The sequence below is a fragment of the Lycorma delicatula genome, chromosome 4 (genome assembly GCF_047948215.1).
Source record: "Lycorma delicatula isolate Av1 chromosome 4, ASM4794821v1, whole genome shotgun sequence".
Lineage (NCBI taxonomy): Eukaryota > Metazoa > Arthropoda > Insecta > Hemiptera > Fulgoridae > Lycorma > Lycorma delicatula.
The window spans coordinates 203,115,221-203,142,687 of NC_134458.1; the positions used below are offsets into that span (position 1 = coordinate 203,115,221).

General features: G+C 29.6%; 3 protein-coding genes across 7 annotated transcripts in view; 1 reads left to right on the forward strand and 2 right to left on the reverse strand.

The window, feature by feature from the left end:
* LOC142324224 (uncharacterized) overlaps positions 1 to 4,432 on the reverse strand; it is a 229,709-nt gene extending 225,277 nt beyond the window's left edge. The window contains exon 1 of one of the 5 annotated variants that reach the window (XM_075365045.1): positions 4,222 to 4,432. The gene's annotated coding sequence lies outside the window, so the exon portion shown is untranslated. The remainder of the gene's footprint in view (positions 1 to 4,221) is intronic. The other 4 variants (XM_075365046.1, XM_075365047.1, XM_075365040.1 and 1 more) reach the window with 4 other exon arrangements.
* Positions 2,943 to 4,212, reverse strand: LOC142324226 (14 kDa phosphohistidine phosphatase-like). The gene has a single exon (XM_075365053.1). It carries the CDS (start codon positions 3,441 to 3,443, stop codon positions 3,069 to 3,071), a length of 375 nt encoding a protein of 124 aa, XP_075221168.1. The 5' UTR covers positions 3,444 to 4,212; the 3' UTR covers positions 2,943 to 3,068.
* A 1,311-nt stretch (positions 4,433 to 5,743) lies between the features above and the next one.
* Positions 5,744 to 26,761, forward strand: pelo (pelota mRNA surveillance and ribosome rescue factor). Its single transcript, XM_075365051.1, has 8 exons — positions 5,744 to 5,916; positions 8,459 to 8,551; positions 9,933 to 10,197; positions 16,002 to 16,142; positions 18,108 to 18,330; positions 19,023 to 19,215; positions 25,588 to 25,694; positions 26,252 to 26,761. The coding sequence occupies exons 1-8, from the start codon at positions 5,876 to 5,878 to the stop codon at positions 26,347 to 26,349; spliced, it is 1,161 nt and encodes a 386-aa protein (XP_075221166.1). The 5' UTR covers positions 5,744 to 5,875; the 3' UTR covers positions 26,350 to 26,761.
* The last annotated feature ends 706 nt before the right edge of the window (positions 26,762 to 27,467 follow it).

The window sequence follows — 27,467 nt, forward strand, 5'->3', positions numbered from 1 at the left end:
CATACAAAATTTCCTTTACTAACTAAATATTCTGATATGTATTAATTCACTCAGGAAGTATATATTCTACAATAATGTGTATTATTTTATCAGAAAGATATAATTGTTGTACTATAGCCATATAAATTCAATTAACCAGAAACCGATAGCCCATTGCACTGCACTAGATGTGATTTTATAAAAGAAATTAGATTGAGGAGTGGGATGTGCAGCAGAGCAAGAATGGAAATATGAAGGCATTGGTGATTGTGTGATTTTTTTACTGGTAACTGTGTGACAAAGGCATTTTTACACTTTTTATATAGTTTTAGAAATGTTGTCTATTACAGAAAAGATCCCAATTTTTATATCTGAAACCAGTACTTTCAGAATATCTAGACTGAACAAAATTTATTTTTCTATAAAATCATTTTAGTGAAATTAATTTTTTTTTAATAAAAATGCTAGAACATTTTCACCACTTTCTTATAAATTACAGTAACCTTATTAAACCAAAATGATAGTATGTCAACTTTCCACCTCTTTAATTGCCTAATATAAAGCAATTTGTCAAACTCTGCAAAATAAGAGATTGTCTGAACTTCAACCTCATCATTTTAAGTGACTCTTTATCCTGCAAGCTATTTCTTTAGGTTTGTGAGAAGGACATAATCATTGGGAGCCAAATCCAGCGAACGTGGAAGCATTTTGAACTGTAGATCATAAAGTTTTACAGCAATAACCCAGGTTGTTTGCAGATCCATTATAATGGTGAAAGAGCATTTTCTTTTTGGCCAGATGTGGATGTTTGCCCTGAATAGCATCCTTCAATTGGTCCAGTAGTGAAATGTAATACTCCACAGCTATGGCCTATCTCTTTCCAGGTAGTAAACAATCAGTCTTTTCAGTCAGCGATCATTTAATTTGGTATTGTGGATTTTTATGATGATTTTGTCAATCATAGTGAATTTTGGGCATTCCAGAGTTCATCTTGAATAGATATATGATCACGTTTAAATTCCACATTTTTACCGTCAAAAACAAGGGAGAAGAATCCTTTAAAGTGGAATCTAACTCTTTTAGAATGACCATCGGGATTAAATCTTTTGAAATAAAGTGTTTTATAACAGGCCAAATTTCAATTTTATCCATTTTTCAGAAATTGTCAAAACTTGTTTGCCAAAAACAAGCAACTAAACACACGATCCTGATATAATGTTTTAATACATTATATGCAGGCTTCAGCATTAATATTCAATGAATTTTAGAATAGTTTTCTCAAAAAATATTGAAACTCAATATTACATGTTAACAAAGAGTTTAGTGACACTGACTAAGCACATATAATGTCATTTCATGTATCAATTTTTCTAAATATCAATTTCTTTAATACTTAATTTAATAGAATGTTCCTTTGATTTTTATATAAATTTACTTTTCAGACAACAAAGTATTATTACGTGAATAACCAATACCAACCATAAATTACATGGAACATTCTCTGAATGTTTAAAACTGATGTGTTCAACCTTCTCCTAATGTTATTTTTTATCAGTAAAAATCAACACCTCACACATTTGCAAATGTTTCAGGTAGATAAAGGTAAAACTGCTTGTGTCTTGTATATGTATATACGCATTAAAATTATTAGTTTAATAAAAACTCACCTTACTCCTTTAGATATATTTATGATTACTTTAGTAGTTTTCACTACTTCATCAGATGAGTACATTAAAAAATGATTGATATGTATATAATCCATCAAATTTTGTTTAATATACTTTAATAATTGCTATAAAAGCATTCATGAGCATGTGTAAAGAAATTTAATTTCTATATTTTTAAATATTGTAAAAATCTATACAAAAATAATTCACCGATTTTCAGACACCACATAATTTATTCATTCAAACTGATACACTGGATAATTGATAATTGGTAAAACCCAACCATATCTTTCATCTGGATGAAAAATATATTTAAATATTACAAAACATTATATAAAAATAAAAGATTTCCTCATGTACTCAAGTGATTGCTTCTATTATCAACTTATGTGAACAGCTTATATTGTCAATAGTTTGTTCAAACTAAAGATTTATAACTTATCAGCTGTACAATGTACTAATGCTGATACCAATTTACAGAAAGGTTGATGGATAGCACTATTATTAACTACTAAGTATCGCGATGTTGTGAAATTAAATCATCTAAGGCTACCAAAGCAGAATTGTAAAAGGTGATACTAATATTTAAGTATGTATACAAAAAATGCACAATGAAGCATTTTAATTTAATACTTGGCTATATATTCCCTAGCAATCATCAAACATCAAGGAAGCATTTTTGCCAATTAAGTACTCGAAAACTCCCAATCTCAACTTTTATAAGCTTCCTCAGGTGACAATACACATTCATACACACACCATATGAGTCAGGTACAAGTAGGGGGATCTATTACAACAACAGTGGGGATAAAATACTGTTATCTAGGAAGGGTAGACCAGTCAATGTCTTAGCATGTAAGAGAATTTTGTATGATGTGTGTATGAATGTGTATTGTCACCTGATGAAGCTTAGAAAATTCTAAGTGAAACGTTGTGTATTTAATTTATAAATTTGTATAGTTGATTGGTTAACCCAAGAAATTAATAAAGGTAATATTTTTAAGTAAAATATATATTTTTATTATATTTAATTCTATCTAATCAAGTGGAAAATAAACTTAAATAAATTACATTTAAGTTGTACTGTAATAAGTTTATTTTTATTGATTTTTAAAAAAATTAAATTATTTTATTTAAATATATTATAGTTAATTATATCTTATAGCAAAAACACAAAAATAAAATTGGGCTTGATTTTTTTATGATTTTTCATGTTTGTTTAATTGTTAAGAAAATATAAGAAAGACAATCAAGAAATGATTAGGTCCACTTACTACAAAAGTCATAAAATGAAACTTTTCATATTATTTGTTTATTTTCAATTTTGGTAAATTGACATACAATATTAAAAACTTGTTCATACAATACTTACAAGAAAAATATGAAACTTACACTTAATGTCATCAACTATATTTATTTTTATTAATATCCTTCATTAGACCAAGTTATATCATAGTCTTTATAAACTTTCTTTAATAATTCAACAGTTATTTCATGATCTGCTTTACCAAACCCCTGAGAATATCCGTAAACAAATATTTTCTTCTCCTCTGGAGTATGTTTAATACGACCTCCACCAACACACTCAGAATCTAATTCAAGTGGCTGTAACTTTAAAACAGTCTCGTCATAAATATCAGCATGGTAACAACCATGTTTATTCCCCCTAACAACCATCTTTGAAGGCTCTGTTCCATCAGGAGTTTGTGGGGCATAAACTTTTATAAGAACATATTTAAACGTACCTTTAGGGTCAATTACAACATCAGGCACACTTGATAATTTACCCATTGCCATTTTTTTAAAGGAATTTACTACTTCAACAAACCAAAGACGTAAATAAGATAAAGAAAAACGAACTGCTACTAAATTGATGCAAAGGTAATGTTATATTAATTAATACTATCTATCACCAGACTGTGGAACTGAAAGCAGAGCTTACCTAACAGAAATGATTTATTTCAAGTAGTCTGTGGGTACTGTGATTATGTTAAAACAACAATGTTTTACTCAAAAAAATTCACTTCTAATCAGTTTATTTCTACTACTAATCCAAATTAATTGTTTTTTTTTTGTTTTTTTTAATTTCAAAACTGATCAACTTCCTAATGTAGTTTTTCCACCAAAATCGAATATCAGTATTCAAACAATGGCATATAAATTTAAACTGTTTACTGTTAAATAAAACTGTAACAAACGCCTAGTTTTCTTCAAGCCACAAACTTCTTTCACTCAGAAGAACGAACACTAACGTCAAAAATAACAGACGCATTAATCTTATTACAATATTATTTTTAATATTAAACCTGTTCAGATAGCTTGCATTCGCACAAAAACTGCAATAATAGATATAATGAAAAAAGTTACAAACTGAGTACGCTAATAGCAACAAACAATGCAGCAAAGTGAAACGGAAATTAGACTGCAATGCACCATTTGTTGTATATAAAATAGACCCACTCAATTGATTTACTTCAAATCGCTTATAAGACTAATGTAAACAAAATAAACTTCAAATGAAACTCAATCCGTGCAAAGAATAATATTAGGTAATAATAGTAATAATAATACTTACTAATACCCATCACGGTACAATCAGCTGATTTTCTTCACACCTGTTTTCAAACTGACAACACGTCAGATCAAAGAGGTTCGTCCGCAAACTTTTTTATTCTTTCACGTTCGTTGACTGGTCCATCCACTTCAAATCTTCAACAGAAATTACTACACATTGTACAAATGAAAAGAAATTAAACTCACCATCCCCATAGATATTACTGCTTAATAAACATTAAGTAGTCATCAAAAAGCGAGAGCTGTCTATCCGAATTGATTTTTTTCTTTTACAACCTACAAAAAACAAACCGTGCAAATAGTTTTAAATAAAAAATTCTCGTATTGACTGCAAAATTGTTTTTATTCGTTACTAACTTGGCGTTATTTTTTAATACAATTTATATTTTAATTAATAGATTTTGAAAATTCTATTTAACATTTAAAGTTATAAATTTAGTGACAAAATTTAATATTTTTTTTTTTTTGTTGTAAGTATTCAAAATTTCTATTTTGGATATAAACTTGTTTTTACTTTACATAAAATTGTTTCTTCAAATGACCAGATTTTTTTTCATTTAATGACAAACTGACACGACAGTAGTTTAAAACTGTGAACGGATTATTCACCTTTTATATTCCTTGACGTCTACAGTTAATAAAATGTCCACGGTTTACAGTATTATTGCAACGTTTATTTGAATTAAGAGGCAAAAGAAAAGTCTACCTTAATAGATATAAATCTAGAGATGTTTATTTTTGGCGTAACTTCTTTTTTTAAGTTGAACTGAACTTAACGTTTTCAAATTGTATCAATTGAAAATAGGATTAAGCATCTCCTTGAAATCAGTGTTAAATCAGTAAATCTTTTTTTTAACTACAAGAAAGTTTTTTAAATTTATTTTATCAGAAAAATAAGGAGCGCATGTATCTATGATATATATGTATGTACCTCTTCGGAGAAAAAATGCTTCTTGTTCTCCGCAGATGTTAAGAATGCGCAATTTATGAATAAATGTTTAATTTACTAATAATTTATTTTACGCAGACGAAAGATTTTAAAATGGAACAGAGAAAATAATTTATATTCAGAAAATACCTTTGCTTACTTACTTAACTAAACATTTATAGGAAATTCACAGTTAAAAAAAAAAGTTAACATACTTTATGCTCCAGCATCTAAAAACGTACAATTTCATCTTTCTGCAAAATGTACCTGATAAATAAATTTACTCTTTTTTTAAATAAATATTACTAACTGTGATTTGAAATAATGTTTGGTTTCAATATTTTGAAAAATATTAATTAAAGTTTCTTAACACATGTTGATAGAAAAATAAGACTAGTAATCACTTCTAATAAAAATCGGTATATGTGAATTAATTTTGTCACCAGTTTCTATTTAGCAAAATTAAATGATAATAGATATAAAAAATATTTATGAGATGATATGAACATTTAAATTGTATAAAATAAACGTTGAATAAGGCAATCGGACACTAGTCATTCGTTCATTTGTATCGAAACTTCTAGTTCAATATTCACAGCAGCTGATGTTCTTTACCACGTTTAGTGGAACACGGCTCGTTAGAAATGTGGGTTTTGGTATTTATTTCGCGTGAATTCATTTTTTGGAATTATGTTTTGAATAAACGTTTAGTTATTTCTATTTTATAATGAAGTTAATTCACAAAAACATTGAAAAAGATGGAGGCGGGTGAGTTGAAAAGTGTTTATTATTAAGGTGACGTTAATGATTAATTTAGGTTAGGAGTAAGTTTGTTGGATGCCATTTATATTACCATATCGGCGTGTTAAATGTTTCATATTGACCGAGTCGTACATTTTTTATTTAAAATTTCTAAAAAGAAACGTAAAACATACTGCATAATCATAAATGTAATTCCGTCATAATACATTTTTATATAAACTAAATAATGATGTTTTATAGAAAATTATTTTCTAAAATAATTGTATAATGATTGAAATATATTTTTCACTGCTGAAAATTTAAAATAGGGTTTTTATTTTTACATTGGATTTTAAGTAATATGTTCAGTTGTTTTCCTAATAAATATTTTCATTCTTGAATTGTCAAAAAACATGTATTTGTAAAAAGATAATTATGTGACTCGCCTTTTAGATTAAGAAAATATGTACTTTCAAGAGACATTACTGAGCTAATTAAGAGCTTTAGTTGAGTCTCCAATAGCACTTTTTAATGATGTTCTTAAAGAGGTTAGGAAACTCCTGTATTGTATATTTTTGTTATTTTCCTATTGTATACATTGCAATCTGTTCAACTAGTGAACAATAAGCAACCCCTCCTCACAGTCCTACGAGATGAGGGTGATGTATATGATGTATAAATTAGGTGTAGTTTTGTAGACTTAGGTTGACCATTCCTCAACCCACCGGGTTGGTCTAGTGGTGAACGCGTCTTCCCAAATCAGCTGATTTGGAAGCCGAGAGTTCCAGCATTTAAGTCCTAGTAAAGCCAGTTATTTTTACGCGGACTTGAATACTAGATCGTGGATATCGGTGTTCTTTGGTGGTTGGGTTTCAATTAACCACACATCTCAGAAATGGTCGAACTGAGAATGTACAAGACTACACTTCATTCACACTCATACATATCATCCTCATTCATTCTCTGAAGTATTATCTGAACGGTAGTTACCGGAGGCTAAACAGGAAAAAGAAAAAAATAAAGGTTGACCATTCCTCGGTGGTTGGGTTTTAATTAACCACACATCTCAGGAATGGTCGAACTGAGAATATACAAGACTACAGGTCATTTACAGTCATACATATCATCCTCTGTAAGTATTATCTGAACGGTAGTTACCGGAGGCTAAACAGGAAAAAGAAAGAAAGAAGAAGGTTGACCATTCCTCAGATATTTAGTTAATTGAGCCCAAACTACCACTGTCTAGCATTCAAATCTGTATAAAAGCAACTAACCCTTACTAGAATTTGAACCTCAGAATCTACGGCTTCAGAAATCAGCTGTTAGATAATTGATTTGCGTTGATGAGTTAACCACTAGACCAGTCTGGTGATATATTTATTTGAAATACTTGTTTATCATTTTTATAAGTTTAAAAAGTTAATACATTTCATTTTGCTATTCAATCATAAAAAATGATTGAATATCGTTTAATATTTTGACTTCTCTTTAACAAAACTTAATTATTTAACAGAACTTGCCAACTTGAATGTAGATTGCTTTTCTTTTTGTAGATTTCTGATAGGAATTGCCCCTCTGATTTCCAATGATTGGAATTAGGGAGGATTGGATGAATGTTGGTTGTGAACTATATTGATCAAAATTGAACTATTATTGGGATTTTTGGATGTTTGTATTGTTTATGTTAAGTAGTAAACATAGTATTTCATCTTTGTTTACTTTTGAGAATATGTGATTTGTTCATCTTACTATTTGTATAATCCTGGTCATAATGTACTGCATGATAAAGTTTTTGTAGTTAGTATTGGATTGTTAACCACAGCTGTCAGTCCCCCTTAAACTCATTAAAATATTATCAAGTGTACAAACTCGCAATTGGACATCAGTACAACTTAGTTAATAAGTTCTGCTCTGAGTAGTTCATAATTATTTCAATTTTTTATTAAAAATAATACTGCCTCACAGTAGACAGAAACTAATTTATGTGTTTTTATTTTTGCACTTAATATTAATTCAATATCGAAGTAGAACACATCAAAAGTTTTATAGATTTGATTATGTGGTGGAATGTATGATTAGAATTTTTGTTAATGGAGCATAAATCAGATCAGAGGTCCTGGTGCATTCCCCTCATGAAAATTCGTGAAATATCTTAATATTTTGTAAAATTCAACTTTTAAAAATGTGTTGTATGCATATTTATTAGAATTCAGTAGAAGTTTAATAGATGCAGGTCCTTTGACACCAATTTTGTTGACCATTGTTGATCAGTTCCACTGCTAGGATGCTGAGCCAAATTACTGGTTGGTACCCTGCTATAAATTATTTAGTACAAATACAAATTATATAATATTTTATTATATGAAACCCCATCCACGGGATCTTCATTGGTTCCAAAATCTTGGGTAGTCAACCTCCAACCATTATGGAGAAGAGATTGTAGTCATTTTGTAAGAGATTTAAGAAATGGCAGAAAATTTCTTGTTTATTTTGAAGTTACTTTATTTAAATTGTTATTATTATTATTATATTTTTTCAATAATATTTATAAATTATGATATTTTTATAGGAGTGTCACTCTGATACCGGAAGAATCTGAAGATATGTGGCATGCGTTCAACCTTATTAGTGAAGGTGATAGTGTGCGTGCTTCAACAATCAGGTAAATTTTACATAAGAAAAGTGCTTGATTTCTGGTATTAAAAAATTTGGAATATCCTCAGTTACTTAATTTACTGTAGTTAAAAATTTATCAGCCATTATCAGTAATACTTTTTTTTAATATAGTTTCAGCTGGTCTAGTCGTTAGATATTAATTAATACAAATCCATTCAGGTATTCCTCGTCTGCTGCTATTTAACTTTATTGGACACTAGGAACCGGTTATGTAATGTGTAGACAGTGACAGTTTATATTTAATCATATTTAAATTTCAAGAATGCTTCATTTTTAGATTCTCCAGGTGTGGAACCAATAGATTGTAAGGGATAAGCCTTACAATCCCAATCCAATGTTAGTTAATAGCAAGGGGTATCTTGCTATTTACTGGTACTAAAATAATAAAATATTTACATGATATATACATATATAATGTGTATTATATGTGTTAAACATGTTGTCAAGTGCATTACAATTAATAATTATCACCAAATTTACCATGAATACACCAAAATAGCAAAGTAATAAATTAAACATTTTTTTTTTTATAAATTGGTAAGTTTATGTTAAGGTTAAAAAATAAAAGTCAAAAACTATGAATAGCTTATTAACTCTGTATAGAAAAAAAAATACAGCCAACAGTAATAATGCTTATTCATGTGGATTTAATAACAGACCAAAGGAAGTGTATTTATCTGTGTGAATTTGAAGCAAGACAGAAATTGATTAAGATACATCCACAGATCTCATGTGAGCCTACGTTAACCTAAATGTGTTATTAATTTACAGTAAAGTGAAATGAAAGTTGAAAAGGTACGTAACTGCAACTAGCAATGTGGAAAATCCACCCCCAAGCACAAATAGCAGTTAAATGAACCCAAGTTATAAATTTTTTTTTATCACATATTTGTCTTTTAATAATCCCCATGTTTAAAAAAGAGGGGCAAGATTTTACAGTAATTACAAAGGTATCACACTATTAACAATTATTTGATTAAATAGGAACTGAAATTGTGAAGCCTTGTCAAGTCAGTTGTAAGATCTAAGCTTAGGTGGTTTGGGTTTATTGAATGGATGGATGAGGAAATATTACCAAACAGGATGCTGCATGCAGAGGAAACAGGTAGAAGACCAAGAATGAAATGGATGAATACAGTATTGGAGAAGTGTGCAAAAGAGGGGATATGGGGGAGAGTAATGGAAAAGAGGTGGTTCATGGATCAAGACAAGTGGAGAAATGTCTTAGGCCCAACCCAAGGAAACTTGGATTAAAGGGAACCGAAGGTGATGATTTTGACTTAAAAATTTAATTCTATTAGTAGTACACTGAGACTATAATATCTGTAACTTTTGTATTTCTACATGAAGTTGTTTTTTTTTTTTAGAAAAGTTCAGTCTGAATCTGCTACCGGCTCATCAACTAGTAACAGAGTTAGAACAACATTAAAAATAACTGTTGAAAATATTGATTTTGATACTCAAGCTTGTGTACTTAGATTGAAAGGGAGAAATGTTGAAGAGAATCAGTATGTTAAAATGGGCGCTTACCATACTCTTGATTTGGAACTAAATAGAAAATTCACATTATTTAAGCATGAATGGGATTCAGTCGCTTTAGAACGAGTCGAATCTGCTTGTGATCCAGCTCAGGTAAATATAAATTTTAACATTTTTAAAGATATTTAAAATTGTTAAAAGTATTAATACATTTAGAAGGTATTTTATTTTATAGATTTAAGTCATATTGTGCTAAGCTATGAAAGAGAAAAACCTTTTTTAGAATAAGATATTTAATGATAAATTGATTTTGATTGTTTGTTGCTATAAATCGTATTTATATCGAGTCACTTCAAAGGATGGCATAGCCATTTTTAGTAACTTTTATTCCATGCCATGATTACTAAAGAAAGTAAGGAGTAGTGGTTTTCAGTTGCCTTCTTCACTGAGTTGATAGTATTGTTGTATATCAGTATAGATAACCCATGAATTGCAGCTGATGTTTTGTCTATTAATTAAATGGTCATTCCATTCATCAAAGAAACTGTATAATGAACATTTCATTTTAGAAAGTAATTTTAAAATTAGTGTCCTATCATGTATGGTTTACACAAGGATTGGAACAAAAAAATGTGAAGCAACAAATTAATTCTCTTATGAGAAAAGGATGATTGTATACGTTTTATCATAAATTAATAAATGTTGAGCCTATTTTTGGTAGAATTTAATTTTATAGTGTAAATCTAATGTGTTTTTCACTTTACTACTTTTCACTTATTCAATTTCCTTGACGTACGAGGGTAAGTCAATTATTATCCACAATGTAGTTATAAATTTTATTGCAATACAAATAGGAAACTTACATGTACATCATTTTTCAACATAGTCCCCTTGCCAGGAATGCACCACTTCGTTCACTGTTTCATCCGAGGTAAATCAATGGCCCCTTAATGCCTCTTTGAGTGGACCAAACAAGTGGTAGTCAGAAGGGGCATGATCAGAACTATACGGAGGATGAGCCAGTACTTCAAAGTTGAGTTCAGTATGTGGACGGGCATTGTTGTGCAACAACACAACACCTTTTGACAGCAGTCCTCAGCGTTTGCTTCGATTTGCAGGCTTCAGCTAGGCAGTAAGCATCTCACTGTAATGCGCACTGTTTATTGTCGTGCCCCTTTCCTTATAATGTTCCAGTACTGGGCCTTGTGAGTCCCAAAAAACTGTAAGCATGACTTTTCCTGCAGATGGTTGAGTCTTGAACTTTTTTTTTGCGGGGCAAATTTGGATGTTTCCATTCCATACTCTTTTGTTTACTCTCCGGCTCGTAATGATGGATCCATGTTTTGTCACCAGTGATGATTCTGTCTTAAGAAGATTCGTTACCATAGCGATCCAAGTGTTTTTGGCAGACATCCAAGCGTGTTTGTTTATACAAGCGTGAGTTGTTTTGGGACCCATCTTGCACAGACTTTATGAAACCCAAGTCTCTTGTGGATGATTTCGTAGGCAGAACCATGACTAATTTGCAGACCATGTGCCACTTCATCGATAGTTACTTGTCTGTCTGCACGCTCAATGTTTTCTCATTTTTGGTGGTAAACGGTCATCCAGCTCCTTTGTCGTGCTTAACACTTGTGTGACCATTTTTGAATTTTTCAATCCATTCATAGATACTCCGTTGCAGCAACACACTGTTCCCGTACTGTACCAAAAGTCTTAGATGAATTTCGGCCCCTGATACACCTTCCGACCACAAAAAACGGATCACTGAACGATGCTCTTCTTTGGTGCAAACAGAAAGTGGAGCAGCCATGGTTAATGGCAGGGCAGCAATAGTGTAACCTAGCAGCATCAAACCTGCACAGACATTTCAATTAAACCATGCATGCGTTATCTACGCAACACGACAGTACTATCAACATAAAAATATAACTAAATTGCGGATAATAATAATTGACTTACCCTCGTATTAATATTCTGGTTTGAAACAAAGAAACTAATTAGTCATTCATGTTTTACCTTGAAGTTCCATTATTGAACACAATTCATCTATTTGTATTTAAAACAAAATATCTCTTAATGTAATACCACTGGAAAGAGAATATTTTTTTCAAATTTGTAAAGGGAGTTTTTGTATTTATCTGGTTTTGAGGAATCTTAAAAAAAAGCAAAAACAACCATTTTAATAATAATTATATTTATTATTTAAATTTAATGTTTACAAAGAAGGTTATAATGTGGAAATGTTGTAGCTGAAATGAGTACTCCACATTAGTTAACCTCTAATTTGAGATGTATCAATTATATGGAATATAATGAATTAAAAAATTTAATACACTAAATTTTCCGCTGAAATTGGGTCTAGGAATTAGGGAATTCTTAGGATAATACTTAAGCTATAATATTTGTCATATTATAGCTTATGACAAATATTATATTTGTCATAATTATAATTATTATGACATTTATTATAAATGTCATATTGGTTTGTGCACAGACCAATATGACATTTGTATGAAACATCATGGATTGTTTGTCTACAATCTGCAACAATAGCCTCTCACACTTTCGCGATGTTTTCCAGTGTTGCACTTGTTAATGGTCTTCCTGAACGCTCATCTTCATCGACTGTCGTTCGTCCATCTTTGAATCGTTTGTACCACAAAAAAGTTTTACTTTTACTCATAGCATTGTTACCAAATGCTTCCACAAGCATGCGATGGGTTTCTGCACCAGTTTTTTTAAGCATGAAGCAAAATTTGATGCAGGTTCTTTGCTCTTTAAAATTTGCCATTTAGAACTTCGCCGAAGCAGTAAAACACAATGTTACACAACCACATGAAAGTCAACAATGCCGCCTCACACCGTCACAGCTGTTGGAACACTGATTCACAAAGAGTACTTTTAGCCACCCTAGCGGCAGCAGGCTGTACCAACAATGGTTCGTGCGTGAAATTCAAATTCCCGGAGCTTTTGGGTAGCACCTCGTATTGCTTTGTTGAGATACATTAGTATTTTTGCAGTAGGTCTTCTAGTTGTTAAAACCCCTCAGCTGCTAGTTCACTTCTTTTTTTCGGATCTTCTCAGTTACATGTTACCATTTTGGTGAGGGACTGATTGACAGTGTGTTGCAATTAACTAAACCCTAACATCATTTGTAGTAATTGTAATTAATTTATTATTTATTTATATAGTAAATAATAAAGATAACCTTTGTTATGAAGGCCAATAAGCAGCTATATCTAAAAATATTTGCTTGAAAAAAATCACGATTATTATTACGTCACCACATAAACTCCGCCAAATAGCTGTCTAACAGTGCTCTGTTCCACATTATACCTTATTTCTACTCTTTACTAATCTCCTTGTGCTTTCAATCGTCTGGGTATGTTCCCCTGTTTGTGGGTGTACAAAAATGTATGTTTGGTTTACAATTTTTATTATTAAAATTTTCCAGTAAATTTTGAATACACCTATAAGTGCACCATTCATCTGAAATTGTGGTTGTACCTGTTCATAATCTTTACCTTATTACTGGAATTAAACTATCGGAGCTCCTGTTTTTCACTATAACCATAAAACACTCCTTACTCTCTCAACAATACCCCCAAAGACCCATTGGGTAGAACATGCCCAACTTGATATTTCCTGCAGGAGAATGAACTTGCGTCTATTTCGGCTGTTTACCCATTACCTCCAATTAAATTCTGATCTTTTGCAAAGCTACAGGCACAAACTTCGCATAATTCTTCCAGTCAACCAGTCCAGTCAAATTAAGTGTGATTTATTTTTAATTCCTCCGTGAAAAATTTTTCAGTTGACAAACTTTTAGATCAACGATAAATAAGTAAGACAATTTTACAGAAAGGGATTATAGCTTGTTAAAAAATATCGCTTTGTAATTGTTTAAATTGTTTGCAGTCTTTTTTGTCCATAGTCTTGTATCCCCGTCCTTAAAATGATATCATTACCCTTATCACACCTCGAATTATGTAAAATACCATCTCCTGGAGAAAATATATCATGGTGTCTTTGTCTTGAACATATTTGATTAAACGAATGAAGTTCATAAGTACGAGGGTTATTTTTTTTCAAGGTCTGATCAGTCATGAAATTAAAACCACAGTGAAAATAAAACATTTTTTATTTGTAACAAGTACTTACATAGTTACGCTATTTCTCTACATAGTCGCCACTCCGATTTAGACATTGTCGTAGCATGGTACCAACTTTCCAATACCCTCGTCATAGAACGGAGCCGCCTGTGTTTTCAGCCATGTTTCTACACTGGTCTGCAGCTCGATGTCTGTGCCAAAATGTTGTCCTCCTAGCCAGCGTTTCATGTGAGCAAAGGGATGAAAATTGGATGCAGCCAAGTCCGGGCTATATGGTGGGTGATCAAACACTTCCCAACGAAAACGCTGCAGGAGCTTCTTTGTTACAGCTGCAGTGTGCGACCAAGCATTGTCATGGAGAAAGACAATGCCTGATGACAGCATTCCTCTCCGCTTATTCTGAATTGCCCTTCGTAGACGTTGAAGAGTTACACAGTATGAGGCTGCAGTGATGGTCATGCCACGTTTCATGAATTCCACCAAGAGAACTCCATTCCAGTCCCAGAACATTGTAGCGATACACTTTCTGTTGGAGAAGGTTCGCTTGAACTTCTTTGGTTTACCGGGAGAATGAGACTGCATCCACTGTTTGGATTGTTCTTTTGTTTCTTCAGTTTCGAAATGGACCCATGTCTCATCCCCTGTGACAATTTTGTTCAAAAAATCTTCTCCTTCATTGTGGTAGCGCTGGAGAAACGTTAGGGAGGCGTCCATTCTCATTGTTTTGTGATGGTCGGACAGCATCTTGGGAACCCATCTCGCACACAGTTTGCGGTACTGAAGTCTCTCACTCACAATAGTGTAGAGAGCTGACCTTGAAATTTCAGGAAACGAATCACTCAATACAGAAATTGTGAACCGACAATTTTCTCGAATTGCCTTGTCCACTCGCTCAACGAGATCATCGGTAGACACTCGCTTCCTTCCCTGACTGCCTGCATCATGAACATCTCTGTACATCCTGCTTTAAAGTTCCTGCACCATTGTCGCACTTTGCTGTCACTCATTGAAGTTTCACCGTACACATTACTTATTCATCTATGAATTTCAGCTGCATTACACCCCTCAGCCTGAAGAAATCGAATTACCGCAAGCACATCACACTTGGTGGGAGATGCTATTGTTGTAGACATGTTTACGTGCTAGCTGCGTCTTCAGAACTAAACGAAGTGACGTGGCGTGATTGAAGGCCATGCTAGAGACGCTGCGCAACACATATGTGCAAAGGTTCATCCGATTTTTGCGCGGATTTTTATTTTGTGACCGATCGAACCTTGAAAAAAAAAATAACCCTTGTATAACTGCACAAAATGTACAACATTAAAAATGAGAAGTAGCCTGTGATACGCAATCTGGAAGGAAAACACAACTGTAGTTTTATTACTATAATATGAAACACTAACTGGAAATGATATCATAGCTGAAATATGATTGATTCATTGTTAATTGCTATGGCTGTTAAAATGATGACAGATAATGGAAAAGATCCTTTTTTCAATGGTAATCATCCATTTAAATTAATTACAATAAATTATCTGTTACCAGTAGCTTTGTGAAATATTGCTATACATTCATTAATGCTTGCAATTGTAGTCTGACACCAAATTTAATTGCCGTATTTTTTGGAAAAAATGAATTTTGTTGCTTATGAAATATGTCAGGTCTGACCGGAAATTGAACTAAAATTTTTCTACCTAAAAGGCATGGAGTGGATTGCCACTCCATTGTAGAGATCGGCACATTTCATTGTGGCTTCTGGACAATTATTTTATTTTATTAGTTTTAATTAAATGTTAATATTAACAGATATGGTGTGCTGTTATTATTTATCTTTTCCTTTAGAATGCTGACCTTGCCGCTGTTGTTATGCAAGAAGGATTAGCACATATATGTTTAATAACAGCTAGTATGACATTGGTTAGAATGAAAATTGATCAGGCAATACCAAGAAAGCGTAAAGGAAATGTTAAACAACATGAAAAGGTGTGTATTAAACAAAATCATTTTAAATTATAAATGTGTACGTAATTTATTATATTTTCTTAACGTTTATTTATTAAAATTTGTTCTGTTTTTATTTTATCATGGAAAATGTTTAATATAAAAATTAATTATGCAAAATATAAATTAGGATGACCATCTCATATCCTAAATGTTGTTGGTATTTAAAAGTTATTTGTTTGGGTAATATGACAAATTATATTTTAAATTTATTAATATAAACCACCTAGTAAAAAATATTGAGATAAGATGATATCACCCTTATTCTCATAAAATTAACACTTATACAAATATGATTAGTAGAGCAATCCAGTACACACATAATAACAAAGAAAGGTTAAGTAATGAAATAAACATAAAATATATACTAGCTGAAAATGGATATGGTACTACTTTAATTAATAATATTTACAAAACACAGTAACAAAATAGCTACCTTAAAACCAATACATAATAAGACAAAAAGAAGTGAAAATGTGTAAACATAGTATTTTACACACTTATATAATATCATTGAAAACTTACAATAAAGAAATATTTAAGTCAACATAAACCTAATAACTACAAAGTAAAATATTAAAAAAGAAAAAATAATAAAATTAAGTCTTATGGAATTTATAAAATGAAATTAATGAGTGTGAAAGTATTTATATAGGAAAAATAAATAGATCCTTTAAGACTATATTTCTTGAACATTATAAAAATGTTGTTTCTGATATTAACACAAATTTAGAAATTAATAAATATGAAAAGAATTAAATATAGTTGAAAAATATTACATAAATAAATATAAACAAAATTTCAGTTTGTTAAACCGTCAGAGGTATTAAAGGGAGACAGTTTTATAAAGACTGCAACAGATAGCAGCACACAAATAATTTAATATGCAATTTTCATTATAATATTACAGTAATGTAACAAACATTACAACATGTGCATGGTTGTTTCAGTATTTTTAACTTCTTTTTAATGTGCTGTTTAATTAAATGAATTCAATCATGGCTGAGGAAGCGGAATCCTATGAAAGTACTTTCTTGTTAAATTTAAGATAAGATATGTCTTATCTCAATATTCTGTTTTAGAAAAATGAAATTTAAAATATAATTTAACAGTACAGAGGAATAATGTGAATCTTAAATTAATTTCAATAAAATAAATATGACAAATATCATTTTTACTTGAAAAAATCAAACATAAAATAATGAAAAATGAACATTAATATGTTAAAAATTTTTCTGTTAATATCTTAATAAAAATATTAACATGAAATTTATATGCTTAGAATAATTTCTAGCTTTCTTTGCTAAATTTTTACATGATTGCATAATAAGTATGTTTTTTCATATTCACAAGTACTTTTGGGTGCAAGGAATCTTTTTCTTCTTACATTTGATAATAATGTATTTGTGTTTGGTTGCTGTTCTCCTTTCTTCAGTCTTTCTTCCAAGCTGATTACAAGGAACATTCTCTTTGCATTATCATACGAATTGCAATGCTGAAATAGTGCAGATTAAATTCTGTGAAGATTCATTAACAATTAGATTTTAATTTAGAAGATAGCTTTTTTGACCATATCATTAAATTAGGAAAAATACGTTGTAAATAAAATAGATCAGATCACTTACATCAGTTACAGTTATGACCCCTGACAGATAAAAACAAATTGTTTATGGAAGAAAAAACAAATTTAAAAAAAAATTAACCGTGAAATTAACAAAATAAACCAAAAGGATAAATAAAAGATTTTTGTATAAGTAAATAAACGAAATATTGTTTTACTACATAAATGGCAAAAAATACTCTGTTAACACATGTTATCTCCCCTCTCTGTTTCTTTAAAAAGAAAAAGAAAAAACTAGTTTTTATCATTTTTAAAACTCATGTAAAGATACGTCAAGTTTGTGTAATCTTTTAATAGAGCTCATGAGATTTTTCATTTGTTAACAGGGTTTAGCACGGTTTTTTGACAGTGTGATGCAAGGAATATTGAGGCATGTTAATTTTGAGATTGTTAAATGTTTATTAATAGCCAGTCCTGGATTTGTAAGAGATCAATTCTTTGAGTATGTGTTTCAAGAAGCTGTTAAAACTGATAATAAAATACTTTTAGAAAATAAATCTAAATTTCTATTAGTCCATTCGTCATCTGGATTTAAACATTCTTTAAAAGGTTAGTATTTTTAATTATTTTTCTAGATCATGCCAATGTCTGATTGGTAATAATAACCCAGATCATGTTTGTATGTGAATTTTGCTGTGAAAGTTTTTTTGCATTGTGTCATCATCATCATCTGGTGTTCTGGTGGCAGCATGTTTCTTATGCCACTTGTCTCCATTCATCATTTTCCCAAGTTTTCTTCTTTGTCCCTTTGTAGTTTCCAATCTCTTGAAGTTATTAGATGAGGATTTATTAACTTCATTCTTCTTTCTTGCTTCCTTTTTCCTTCTACTGACCTTCCAATGCAGTTATCAAGATTCCACTTCCTCTAACCAGTTTCCTTTTCTTTTGTGTACTTCCTGCATAAGTGCTCTGTTTTTGTATAGCAAACATGATTTGAGTACACATACTTCATTAGAAGAGAAAATTAACTTCTTATTCCTTAATGCTTAGGTTAAATCTTATTTCATATTGCTTAGCAGTGATAAGTGCAGAGGCTGCCTGGGCTTTACTGGAAAAGCTTATTAATCTAATGCTGTAGCTGTATTGTGGAAAATGTTTCTCAACTAACCGATTTACAGTGTTAATATTATTTTCAAAAATTTTATTTTTATCAAAATGTTTTAAAAAATTCTTCTTTTTTTTACATTGTATTATATAAAATAGATTTAATTTTTGTTCATGTATTTTTCTATGCTTTCTAGAAGCACTTATGGATCCAGCAGTTGTTGGTAAAATGTCTGATACTAAAGCTCTTGGAGAAGTTCGTGCTTTAGAAGCATTCTATACAATGCTTCAAGTGGAATCTTCTAAAGCATTTTATGGAATTAAACATGTTGAAAAGGCTAATGAAGCACAAGCTATTGAAACTTTACTTATATCTGATTCCCTCTTCAGGTTAGTAAATTAATTTTAAATTATTTTAGTTTCAGAAAAAGTATTGCAATTCTTATCAATCTCTAAAATCAGGTAAACGATTTTTATGTTTTAATCCAGTTAACTTATACTAAATTCATTTTTTATATTTTTGGGGATTTTATTTGGCTAACGTTAAATGATAGTAAATTTATGGGCTATTGTCTTCTCTTTTTTTTGTGAAATTATGTTTGAATCAAAACAAAAAATAAAGCTATGCTTATTTTAATAATGGAAGTGATATAGGTAATGAGAATGTTATTCATATGAAATTGTTAGAAATATTCAGTTTTATGAACTGTACAGTGTATACAAAATAGCTTGATAGTGTTAATTAAATGGGAGGTCAGCAGAGGGAATTTTTTTTCTCAACAAGCAATACTTCCACACGGGAAATTAGTTATTGTTATGATCCTAAAATTCCCTGGGTGTGGTTTTTATCATTTATTGAGCAGTGTACATTTTTTTTGTTTTGATATTTTGTAACAATAGCTTTTTAAAACTTAAATAAACAATGAAGGCCGTTTCCAAATTTTTGTTTTTTAATTAAGTTAAACCAATAAACAATTTATTTAATAAACAAACAAAAAAATAGAATCAAATTAACAGTATAGTTTTAACTACTTTAAACATATGTAGATCAAAATAAATTTTGTATCCAAATCTCTTCATATTGAATAATTATATTTTACTAACTAAAATAGAATTAATTTTTATCTTTCATTAATAGGAAAGTTAATTGCTGTCATTACATGATGAATCATCCTCTAAGTTAATAATATATTGCTCTACTGCATTATCTAAACATTCATTTTCAGTTAATGTATTTTCAATATTTTTAACATGGTTACAATATGGTTGGTTGGTTACCACTTAGAAACGTTCAAGGTTGCAAATTCATCGTTGTCATTTCTCAGTGAATCCCAGCATATTATTAACATTATGACTGCCAGCATGTGTTTAACTTGTGACCATATTTCTTCAATAGGGTTTAATTGTGAATGATGCAGTGTCAATCTAAACTATATTCTGATCATCATGGCAGTACTGCATTATACTTTGAAAAATAATTAATTCTACTAATTTGAATGTCATGTCTTTGAAATAGATAACATTTATTATTTGTAGTCTTCCTCTATTTGAAGCCCAGGTTCTTTACAAGAATATGAAAAAATGATTTGCTTCCTTTGAAATTTATGTTTGCTACTACTTCTTAAACATTTGATAAAGTTGGTCTTACCTTTTCTGTAGTATGCTTCTCATTTATCATTGATTGATTACATCTTGATCAAATTTATTGACGATTGATTTAATTTACTTTTTTTCTACTATTGTTTGGGGCTTGGAATTTTTAATTGCCAGTTGTTTGGGATTCACTTAGAATCCTCCAAACAGAGGGTTCTCTAATACCAGTTGCAGATGCAACTGATATTTTAACCGGTTTTTTAACGTAACTGATACTTCAACTTTTTTATTTAACGTAAAGAAATTGTAAACATTTTAAGACTACCTTTCTTGTTTTTTGTCCACAAATTACTTTCCACCCGCTTAATCTGCTTTTAAACTGCAACATTTATATTAAATCACTTGTGAATTTAGTTTACAGATTACAAAACACAAGCAATGCGACTATTAAGTGACTTTACAGCTTTTGTATTACAGCTATTGTAAACAATAGTATAAGAAAAAATGAAACTGGAAATTTTACATATAAAAAGGGAAATTTTTAATTTGTAAATTTCCCCCTGTTCAAAGAGCTATTATATGCTATTTTGTACTTAACTGTAGTTTTATGATGGGTATAACTAGATTGTTCTATTCATATTAATTGCTTTCATAGCATTATGCTCATTGTACAATTCTGTATTTCATTGTTTAACTTCGTTTTATACTTACAGATAGTGTATGTGTTTATAATTTTGATAGATATATTATGAATATAAGACTATCTTCCTTGTATTTTAATATAAATTTAAATATTGCAATTATTATATTTAATAGAATTGGAATAGAATCTAATTGGTACATAGTGTATAGTTTTTGAAGAAAGAATATAATAGACTATAAATCCAGAATTTGTTTTAATTGAAGCTTATATGTTGAGAATGTTCATAGAAAATTGGCAGTTTACATTAATAGTAAATAAACATTAATAAATAAAGGTAGTAGCTGATGCCCATGAGACATTACATTAAAACGTAACGTGTCTCATGCGTATTAGCTACTACCTTGGCCCCATATGTGGTATGGTGACATTTATTGAGGCTTAATAATTTATTAATTGAATTAGAATGGGGGACTATCCAGACTTTTTTCTGTCTAGAAATTGTAAAAAATGCCAAACTTGTGGCAGATACATGCCTATCGGATAAAGCTAGGGGTTCTACTCAAGCTAAAAGAAAAAAAAAAATTATATATATTTTTAAAATCAATTCTTTTAAGAATCATACTCTTCTGTACTATGTACAAATGTATTTATTTTATTAGATCAACCAAAGTACAGAATAAATAAAGTAGGATGACTTACCTTATTCCACTATATATGCAGGAGTGCTTTCGCAATTTACTTGCATCATCAGTTGGATTATATATTCATATACTCATCTCAAATTGCATTACAAACTTTGTAAAATACAATAAGAAGACATCATGCATTTATTTATTTTATTTAAAAATTGAAAACCTTTAATCTTTTTATTTTAAACTCTTATTCAGTTAAATTAAAAATATGAAAAATTAAATTAAATTTAAATTGTAAAAATCCATGTAACAACATGACGTCAAGGCATAAAATCAAATTAAAATCAAATAAAAATAATTTTAAGTAAAGCAATTATGCATGTTCATTTAACTGACTTACTTTACTATACTGATTGAAATATATTAAATTATACATTACTGTCAAAATAGATGGTTGTGGCATCTACTGCAGCTTTCAAAATATTGTCATCCTCATATTCTGTCTGAAGGTTGATCATATTAAATTTATTTTTATGTATATATATATCATATCTTTTGAAAATGTGAAATCCCTTACTATTTGTATTCATATTATATTTCATAATTTCCAGTATTTTTAAATTTGTTCTAATATCAGATATATAGGAAAGACCACTAGTTCATTTAAGGCTAGATTCTTGAAACATTTTAGAAATTATAAAAAAGGTAAACTGGATTTCTCTAATGTATCTGGCATCTGATTAAGAATAAACATACAATGTCTGATATTATGACAAATTTTAAAATACTGGAAATTAAGAAATATAATAAGAATACAAATAGTAAGGGATTTCACATTTTAGAAAGATACTATATATATATATATATATAAACATAAAAATAATTTTAATATGATCAACCTTCAGACAGAATATGAAGATGACAGTATTTTGAAAGCTGCAGTAGATGGCACCACCATCTATTTCGATAGTGATGTATAATTTATTTCAATCAGTATAGTAAAGTAAGTTTAGTCAAATGGACAGCATGCATAATTGCTTTACTTAAAATTATTTTTATTTGATTTTAATTTTTAATTTTAATTTGATTTTATGCCTTGATAATGTTTTTACATGGATAAATTTTTTTACAATTTAATATTAATCTTAATTAATTTTTTATATTTTTAATTTCATCTTAATTTTTAATTTAACTGAATAAAAGTTTAAAAAGTTTAAAATAAAAACATAAAAAGATAAAGGTTTTAAATTTTAAATAAAATAAATAAATGTATGATGTGTTACACTTTACAAAGTTTGTAATAATGTAATTTGAGATGAGTATATGTATATATAATGCAACTGATGATGTGAGTAAATTGCGAAAGTGCTCCATATATAGTGGAATAAGGTAAGTCATCCTACTTGATTTATTCTGTACTTTGGTTGATCTAATAAAATAAATAAATCTTGCCTTCAACATCAAGACAGAAGTTAGGGAAGAGGATGGACTATGACAGACACTTTTTAACATTGTACTGGAAAAAATCATCAGGGAATGGCGGAAACAACTAGATAGAGAATATCAAAGAAATACAACTGGGACTGAAAAAAAATAACCTAACAGTAGACTGTTGCAGATGACGTAGTACTTCAGCATAAAACATAGAAGACACATGGATAATGATTATAAATCTCATTTGAAAAAAACAGAATATATGGAATGGAAACACAAGAATGAAAAATATTTAGAAACAAGATATGGCAAGATCAGTAGGGTCAACAGCTTCAATTATCTTGGAGAATGGATTCAGCCAAATGGACTGGATAAAACAGTAATACAAACACTGATCAAGAAAATGGAAAAAGCCTATACAATAACAAAGAACTGGTACATCAATTAAAGTATATCCATACAAGATAAGACATTACAACACTGTCTTCAAGCCAGAAGGATTAAATGCCATAGAATATTTATCAATGAACAGAAAAGGGATATCAAAGAGATCGAAAAGCAGGAACAAAGAATACTATGGAAAATTTTAGGACCACGGAAAAACAAAGAAGGAGAGTGGTGACTGTGGAGCAAAAAGGAGCTCTACTAGAAAATAGAAACTTTCACAGCAATGGCAAGAAAATGAAAAGCTAAATTTTATGAACACCTAAAGAGGATGGATACAAACAGGCTGACAAAATTGATTTTTGATCATCTTACCAAACTCAGAAACACAACAAATTGGGTTAAGGGAATCAGAAATGATCTGGGCATCTTGGAAGAAGTGATAGCTGACAGAGATGTTTTCAGGAAAAAAATAGGTAATTGGAGGCAGTTTAAAGAATAAAAACAGGTATGTGGGACGGGTTTAAAGTGGACTAATGAACAGAAGAAGGCTAGTAGTGAGTGAAGGAAGAAAATCTGGGAAGAAAGAAAGATGAAACTCATCAAGCCAAGGTTTATCGCAGTCCAAAGAAGACCTTATTACTTCAACAAAAAAAATATATATATATATAATGGTTTGAGAAGTGCATCATTACTAAATAAGGATTTCTGCTCACTATTTCTTTGATTTTTTGGAATTAATAAAGATTTCTATAGAATGTAAAAATCAGAACTTTTCTTTTTCTACTTTTCCAGAAAAGAGGAATATAATAGTATGACTTTTACTTTCCCGGTGAATGTAGTTATAGCAGTATTAAAGGGGAAAGTATGGTGATCATGTCAAAAATTGAATATCAGGTTTTTTGTAATTTTTTACAGTTTAGGGAACAACCAGGTTCATCACGACCAAAAAAATATATGTATGTATGTTCATACATATGTGTGTTGTATTGCTTTTGTACTTATATCTCAGGATTAATCCAACTAATTTTTTTCAAATTTGGTTCAATGGGACATTGATCATATTCATTTTTTTTCAGAATTCGTTAAGGAGTAGGGGATAGATATCATGAAAAAAACCAATTTTGGTTTTTCTTCTAAATGTTTACAGTTTTTTTAAATTACAGATACTGGATCTAAAATGCAGAAAGGTTTATGTGAAGATTTTATTTTTTTATTTTAACCTTTATTGAAAAGTGTGTTTTAGATTTGAGAAAACTTTATGTAGGAGATTTGTTAAACTTAGACTATGATTGAGTATCTTAAGAAAATTTTTTCTTAAAATTTATTCCCCACCTTTAAAAGTTTTTTTTTGTTTTTTGGCACTAACTCTATTAATTTTATTATTAATAGCCCTGAAAGTTATATTTTTGGGTATACTGATAAGCTGAAATAGTTTTATTATTTTATTAAGATTTTGTTTGTAGAATAATATTAATAGAGTTTTCTGTTTACTTTAATGTCTAATAATGTCATATTAATAGATTTTTAACCAAAATTATTTATTTGTAATAATGGTTTTAACCTTAAAGCAATGTGCTATATCCCCATATATACTCTGTTTTTAAGGTTAAGTTGTTTGTCCTTACTTGATTTTTTCATAATCAAGAATAAAAATTTAAATTCAATATTATGTATGGAATTGTTTTAAAAATTTATTGGACCAATCTGAATGAAATTTTTCTCAAGAAAAGTAGTTATTTAGGAAACATTCTTACCCATACCAGTTTCTCACAATAACAGTTTTTTCTTTATACTAATTGTAGAGACTTGCACTAGATTTTAATTTGTTTTTGAAAACCATTTATTTAAGTAAAAAGTAACCATTCTTTTTAATATCTTTCATTGTCTTCAATTATGTAAACAGTAAATATCAGAAGAATGTTTTTTTGTTTTAGTTTTTTAATTAGTTAGTAATTTTAAGTTAATCCTATTTTTATTTTTTTTATTTTTTTTTTATTTATTTTTTTTTTTTTTGTTAAAAGTTGTATACGATTAAATTTAATATAATATTTATTGGTTTTTATTTATTGACAGATGTCAGGATGTTAATGAGAGGCGGAGATATGTGTCATTAGTTGATAGTGTCAAGGAATCTGGCGGTGATGTAAAGATATTCTCAAGCATGCATGTATCTGGAGAACGTACGTATTATTTTTTTTAAATAATTTTTTGATTTTTTTTTCTGATTAAGCATAATTAAGGCTGTATGTGGCAGTTAATTAGTAGTTTGTTAAATTTAGATACAGAATATGGTATAAGGAATTGCTTATTTAGTGTGAGTTGTTCATAGTAGAAAATTTAGTTCTTGTAAGAATTGCAGAGTTAAAATTTTAATGTAATTAAAGAAATAGGATTTGGTGGTAAGAATGTAGAATTTTATATAGTTGAGGTTTATTGGAAAGTAGTGATCATCGATGCTAGTATTCAAAATTGTTAAAGGTCCAAGGTCCAAGGTCCATCCTAGGTTAAAGGATGAAAACGAAGATAACAAAAATAATATGGAACAGAAAATTATAATTTGTGAACTGTATTAAAAATTTATAAATTTTTATCTTATAATTTCATGAGAACCTATCTAAATTAAAAGTAATCAGGTGTTTTAGATATCTTAGCAATGAAACATTTTAGACTTTATTTTTAAAACAAATATTTATAAGTGTACATTTATATATTAATTTTTTTAATTTTTTCTCTTTAGAATTGGGTCAATTGACTGGTGTGGCAGCACTTTTAAGATTTCCTTTACCTGATTTAGAAGATGAAGCTTCTGACGATGAAGAAAACAATGATAAATGACCATAAATTTATTTATAAATAATTTTACTATAATTTGTATTTAAATAATTCAGCATACATGTTATTAAAAAATAAATAAATAAATAATATGGCTTGTAAAATACTTGAGTGTTAAAGTCATAATAATAGTTTTAATTATCAATGTCATTATTATTATTTATCATAATTATTTTTTAATTTTATTTATTTATTTTAATAGTTATTGTATTTATTTATCATTAAATATTATTTGTTTATGGTTGAATTAAGTTATATTTTTTCTAAGGCTGTTAATTATTTTGTTGAGTTATTATTATTATTTATAATTGATTATTCAAAAGTATGTATATAGCATTGATAATTATCTGGTACTATAAATTTTTGAAATTTAAATTTTGATCACGGAAATAAATACCATAGTGTTGCAATCAAAGTTCTGTTATTCTCATTTTGTAAGCAAGCTTCCCATTTGGGAGTGGAGTGAATCTCCGCTAAAAATTCAAACACAAGAAAACAACAAACAGCAAGTACAGGGTGTCCCATATAAAACGCAACCCATCAATCACTCATCCATAAAATTTCAAAAGTCAAGCTTATTCCCTTACTCGTTACTGAAATGGACTCGTCCAACATCTGAACATCGCGGCGACACAGTAGAACACTACCGATACTAACGACAATGCAATCATAACGTTCAGTGTATTGCTAGAAACAAGATGGTGTTTTCGCTAGAGGAATGTTTTTTCATTGTTGAGTCGTACTTCAGTACGAAATCAGTGGTTGCAGTGCAAGTTTTGTTTCGCCATAAGTACCCAGATAAACCAGCTCCTAACAAAACATCAGTATTAAGGTTAGTTGCAAAATTTAGAGAGACTGATTCTGTTAATAACAAGGAACACAAAAGATCTGCGTCAGTGTTGAATACAGATACAGTCACTGAAATCAAAGACCGATTACTCGCCTCGCCAAATAAATCGATCAGACGTTTGTCTGCTGAAATTAATTTCTCTAAATCAACTTTTCATCGGGCGACCAAACAATTACAATTACGACCTTATCGCATTCAAACGGTTCATCAGCTTCTTGAGCCCGACAAAGAAAAAGGGCTACAATATTGTCAATGGTTCCGTCAATTTCTC

Coding starts and splice junctions, on each gene's coding strand:
- LOC142324226 (XM_075365053.1), bottom strand. CDS start 3,443: ATGGCAATGGGTAAATTATCAAGTGTGCCTGATGTTGTAATTGACCCT.
- pelo (XM_075365051.1), top strand. CDS start 5,876: ATGAAGTTAATTCACAAAAACATTGAAAAAGATGGAGGCGG. Junction 10,198..16,001: donor CTGCTTGTGATCCAGCTCAG/GTAAATATAAAT, acceptor CTTTTCCTTTAG/AATGCTGACCTTGCCGCTGT. Junction 19,216..25,587: donor ATATCTGATTCCCTCTTCAG/GTTAGTAAATTA, acceptor ATTTATTGACAG/ATGTCAGGATGTTAATGAGA.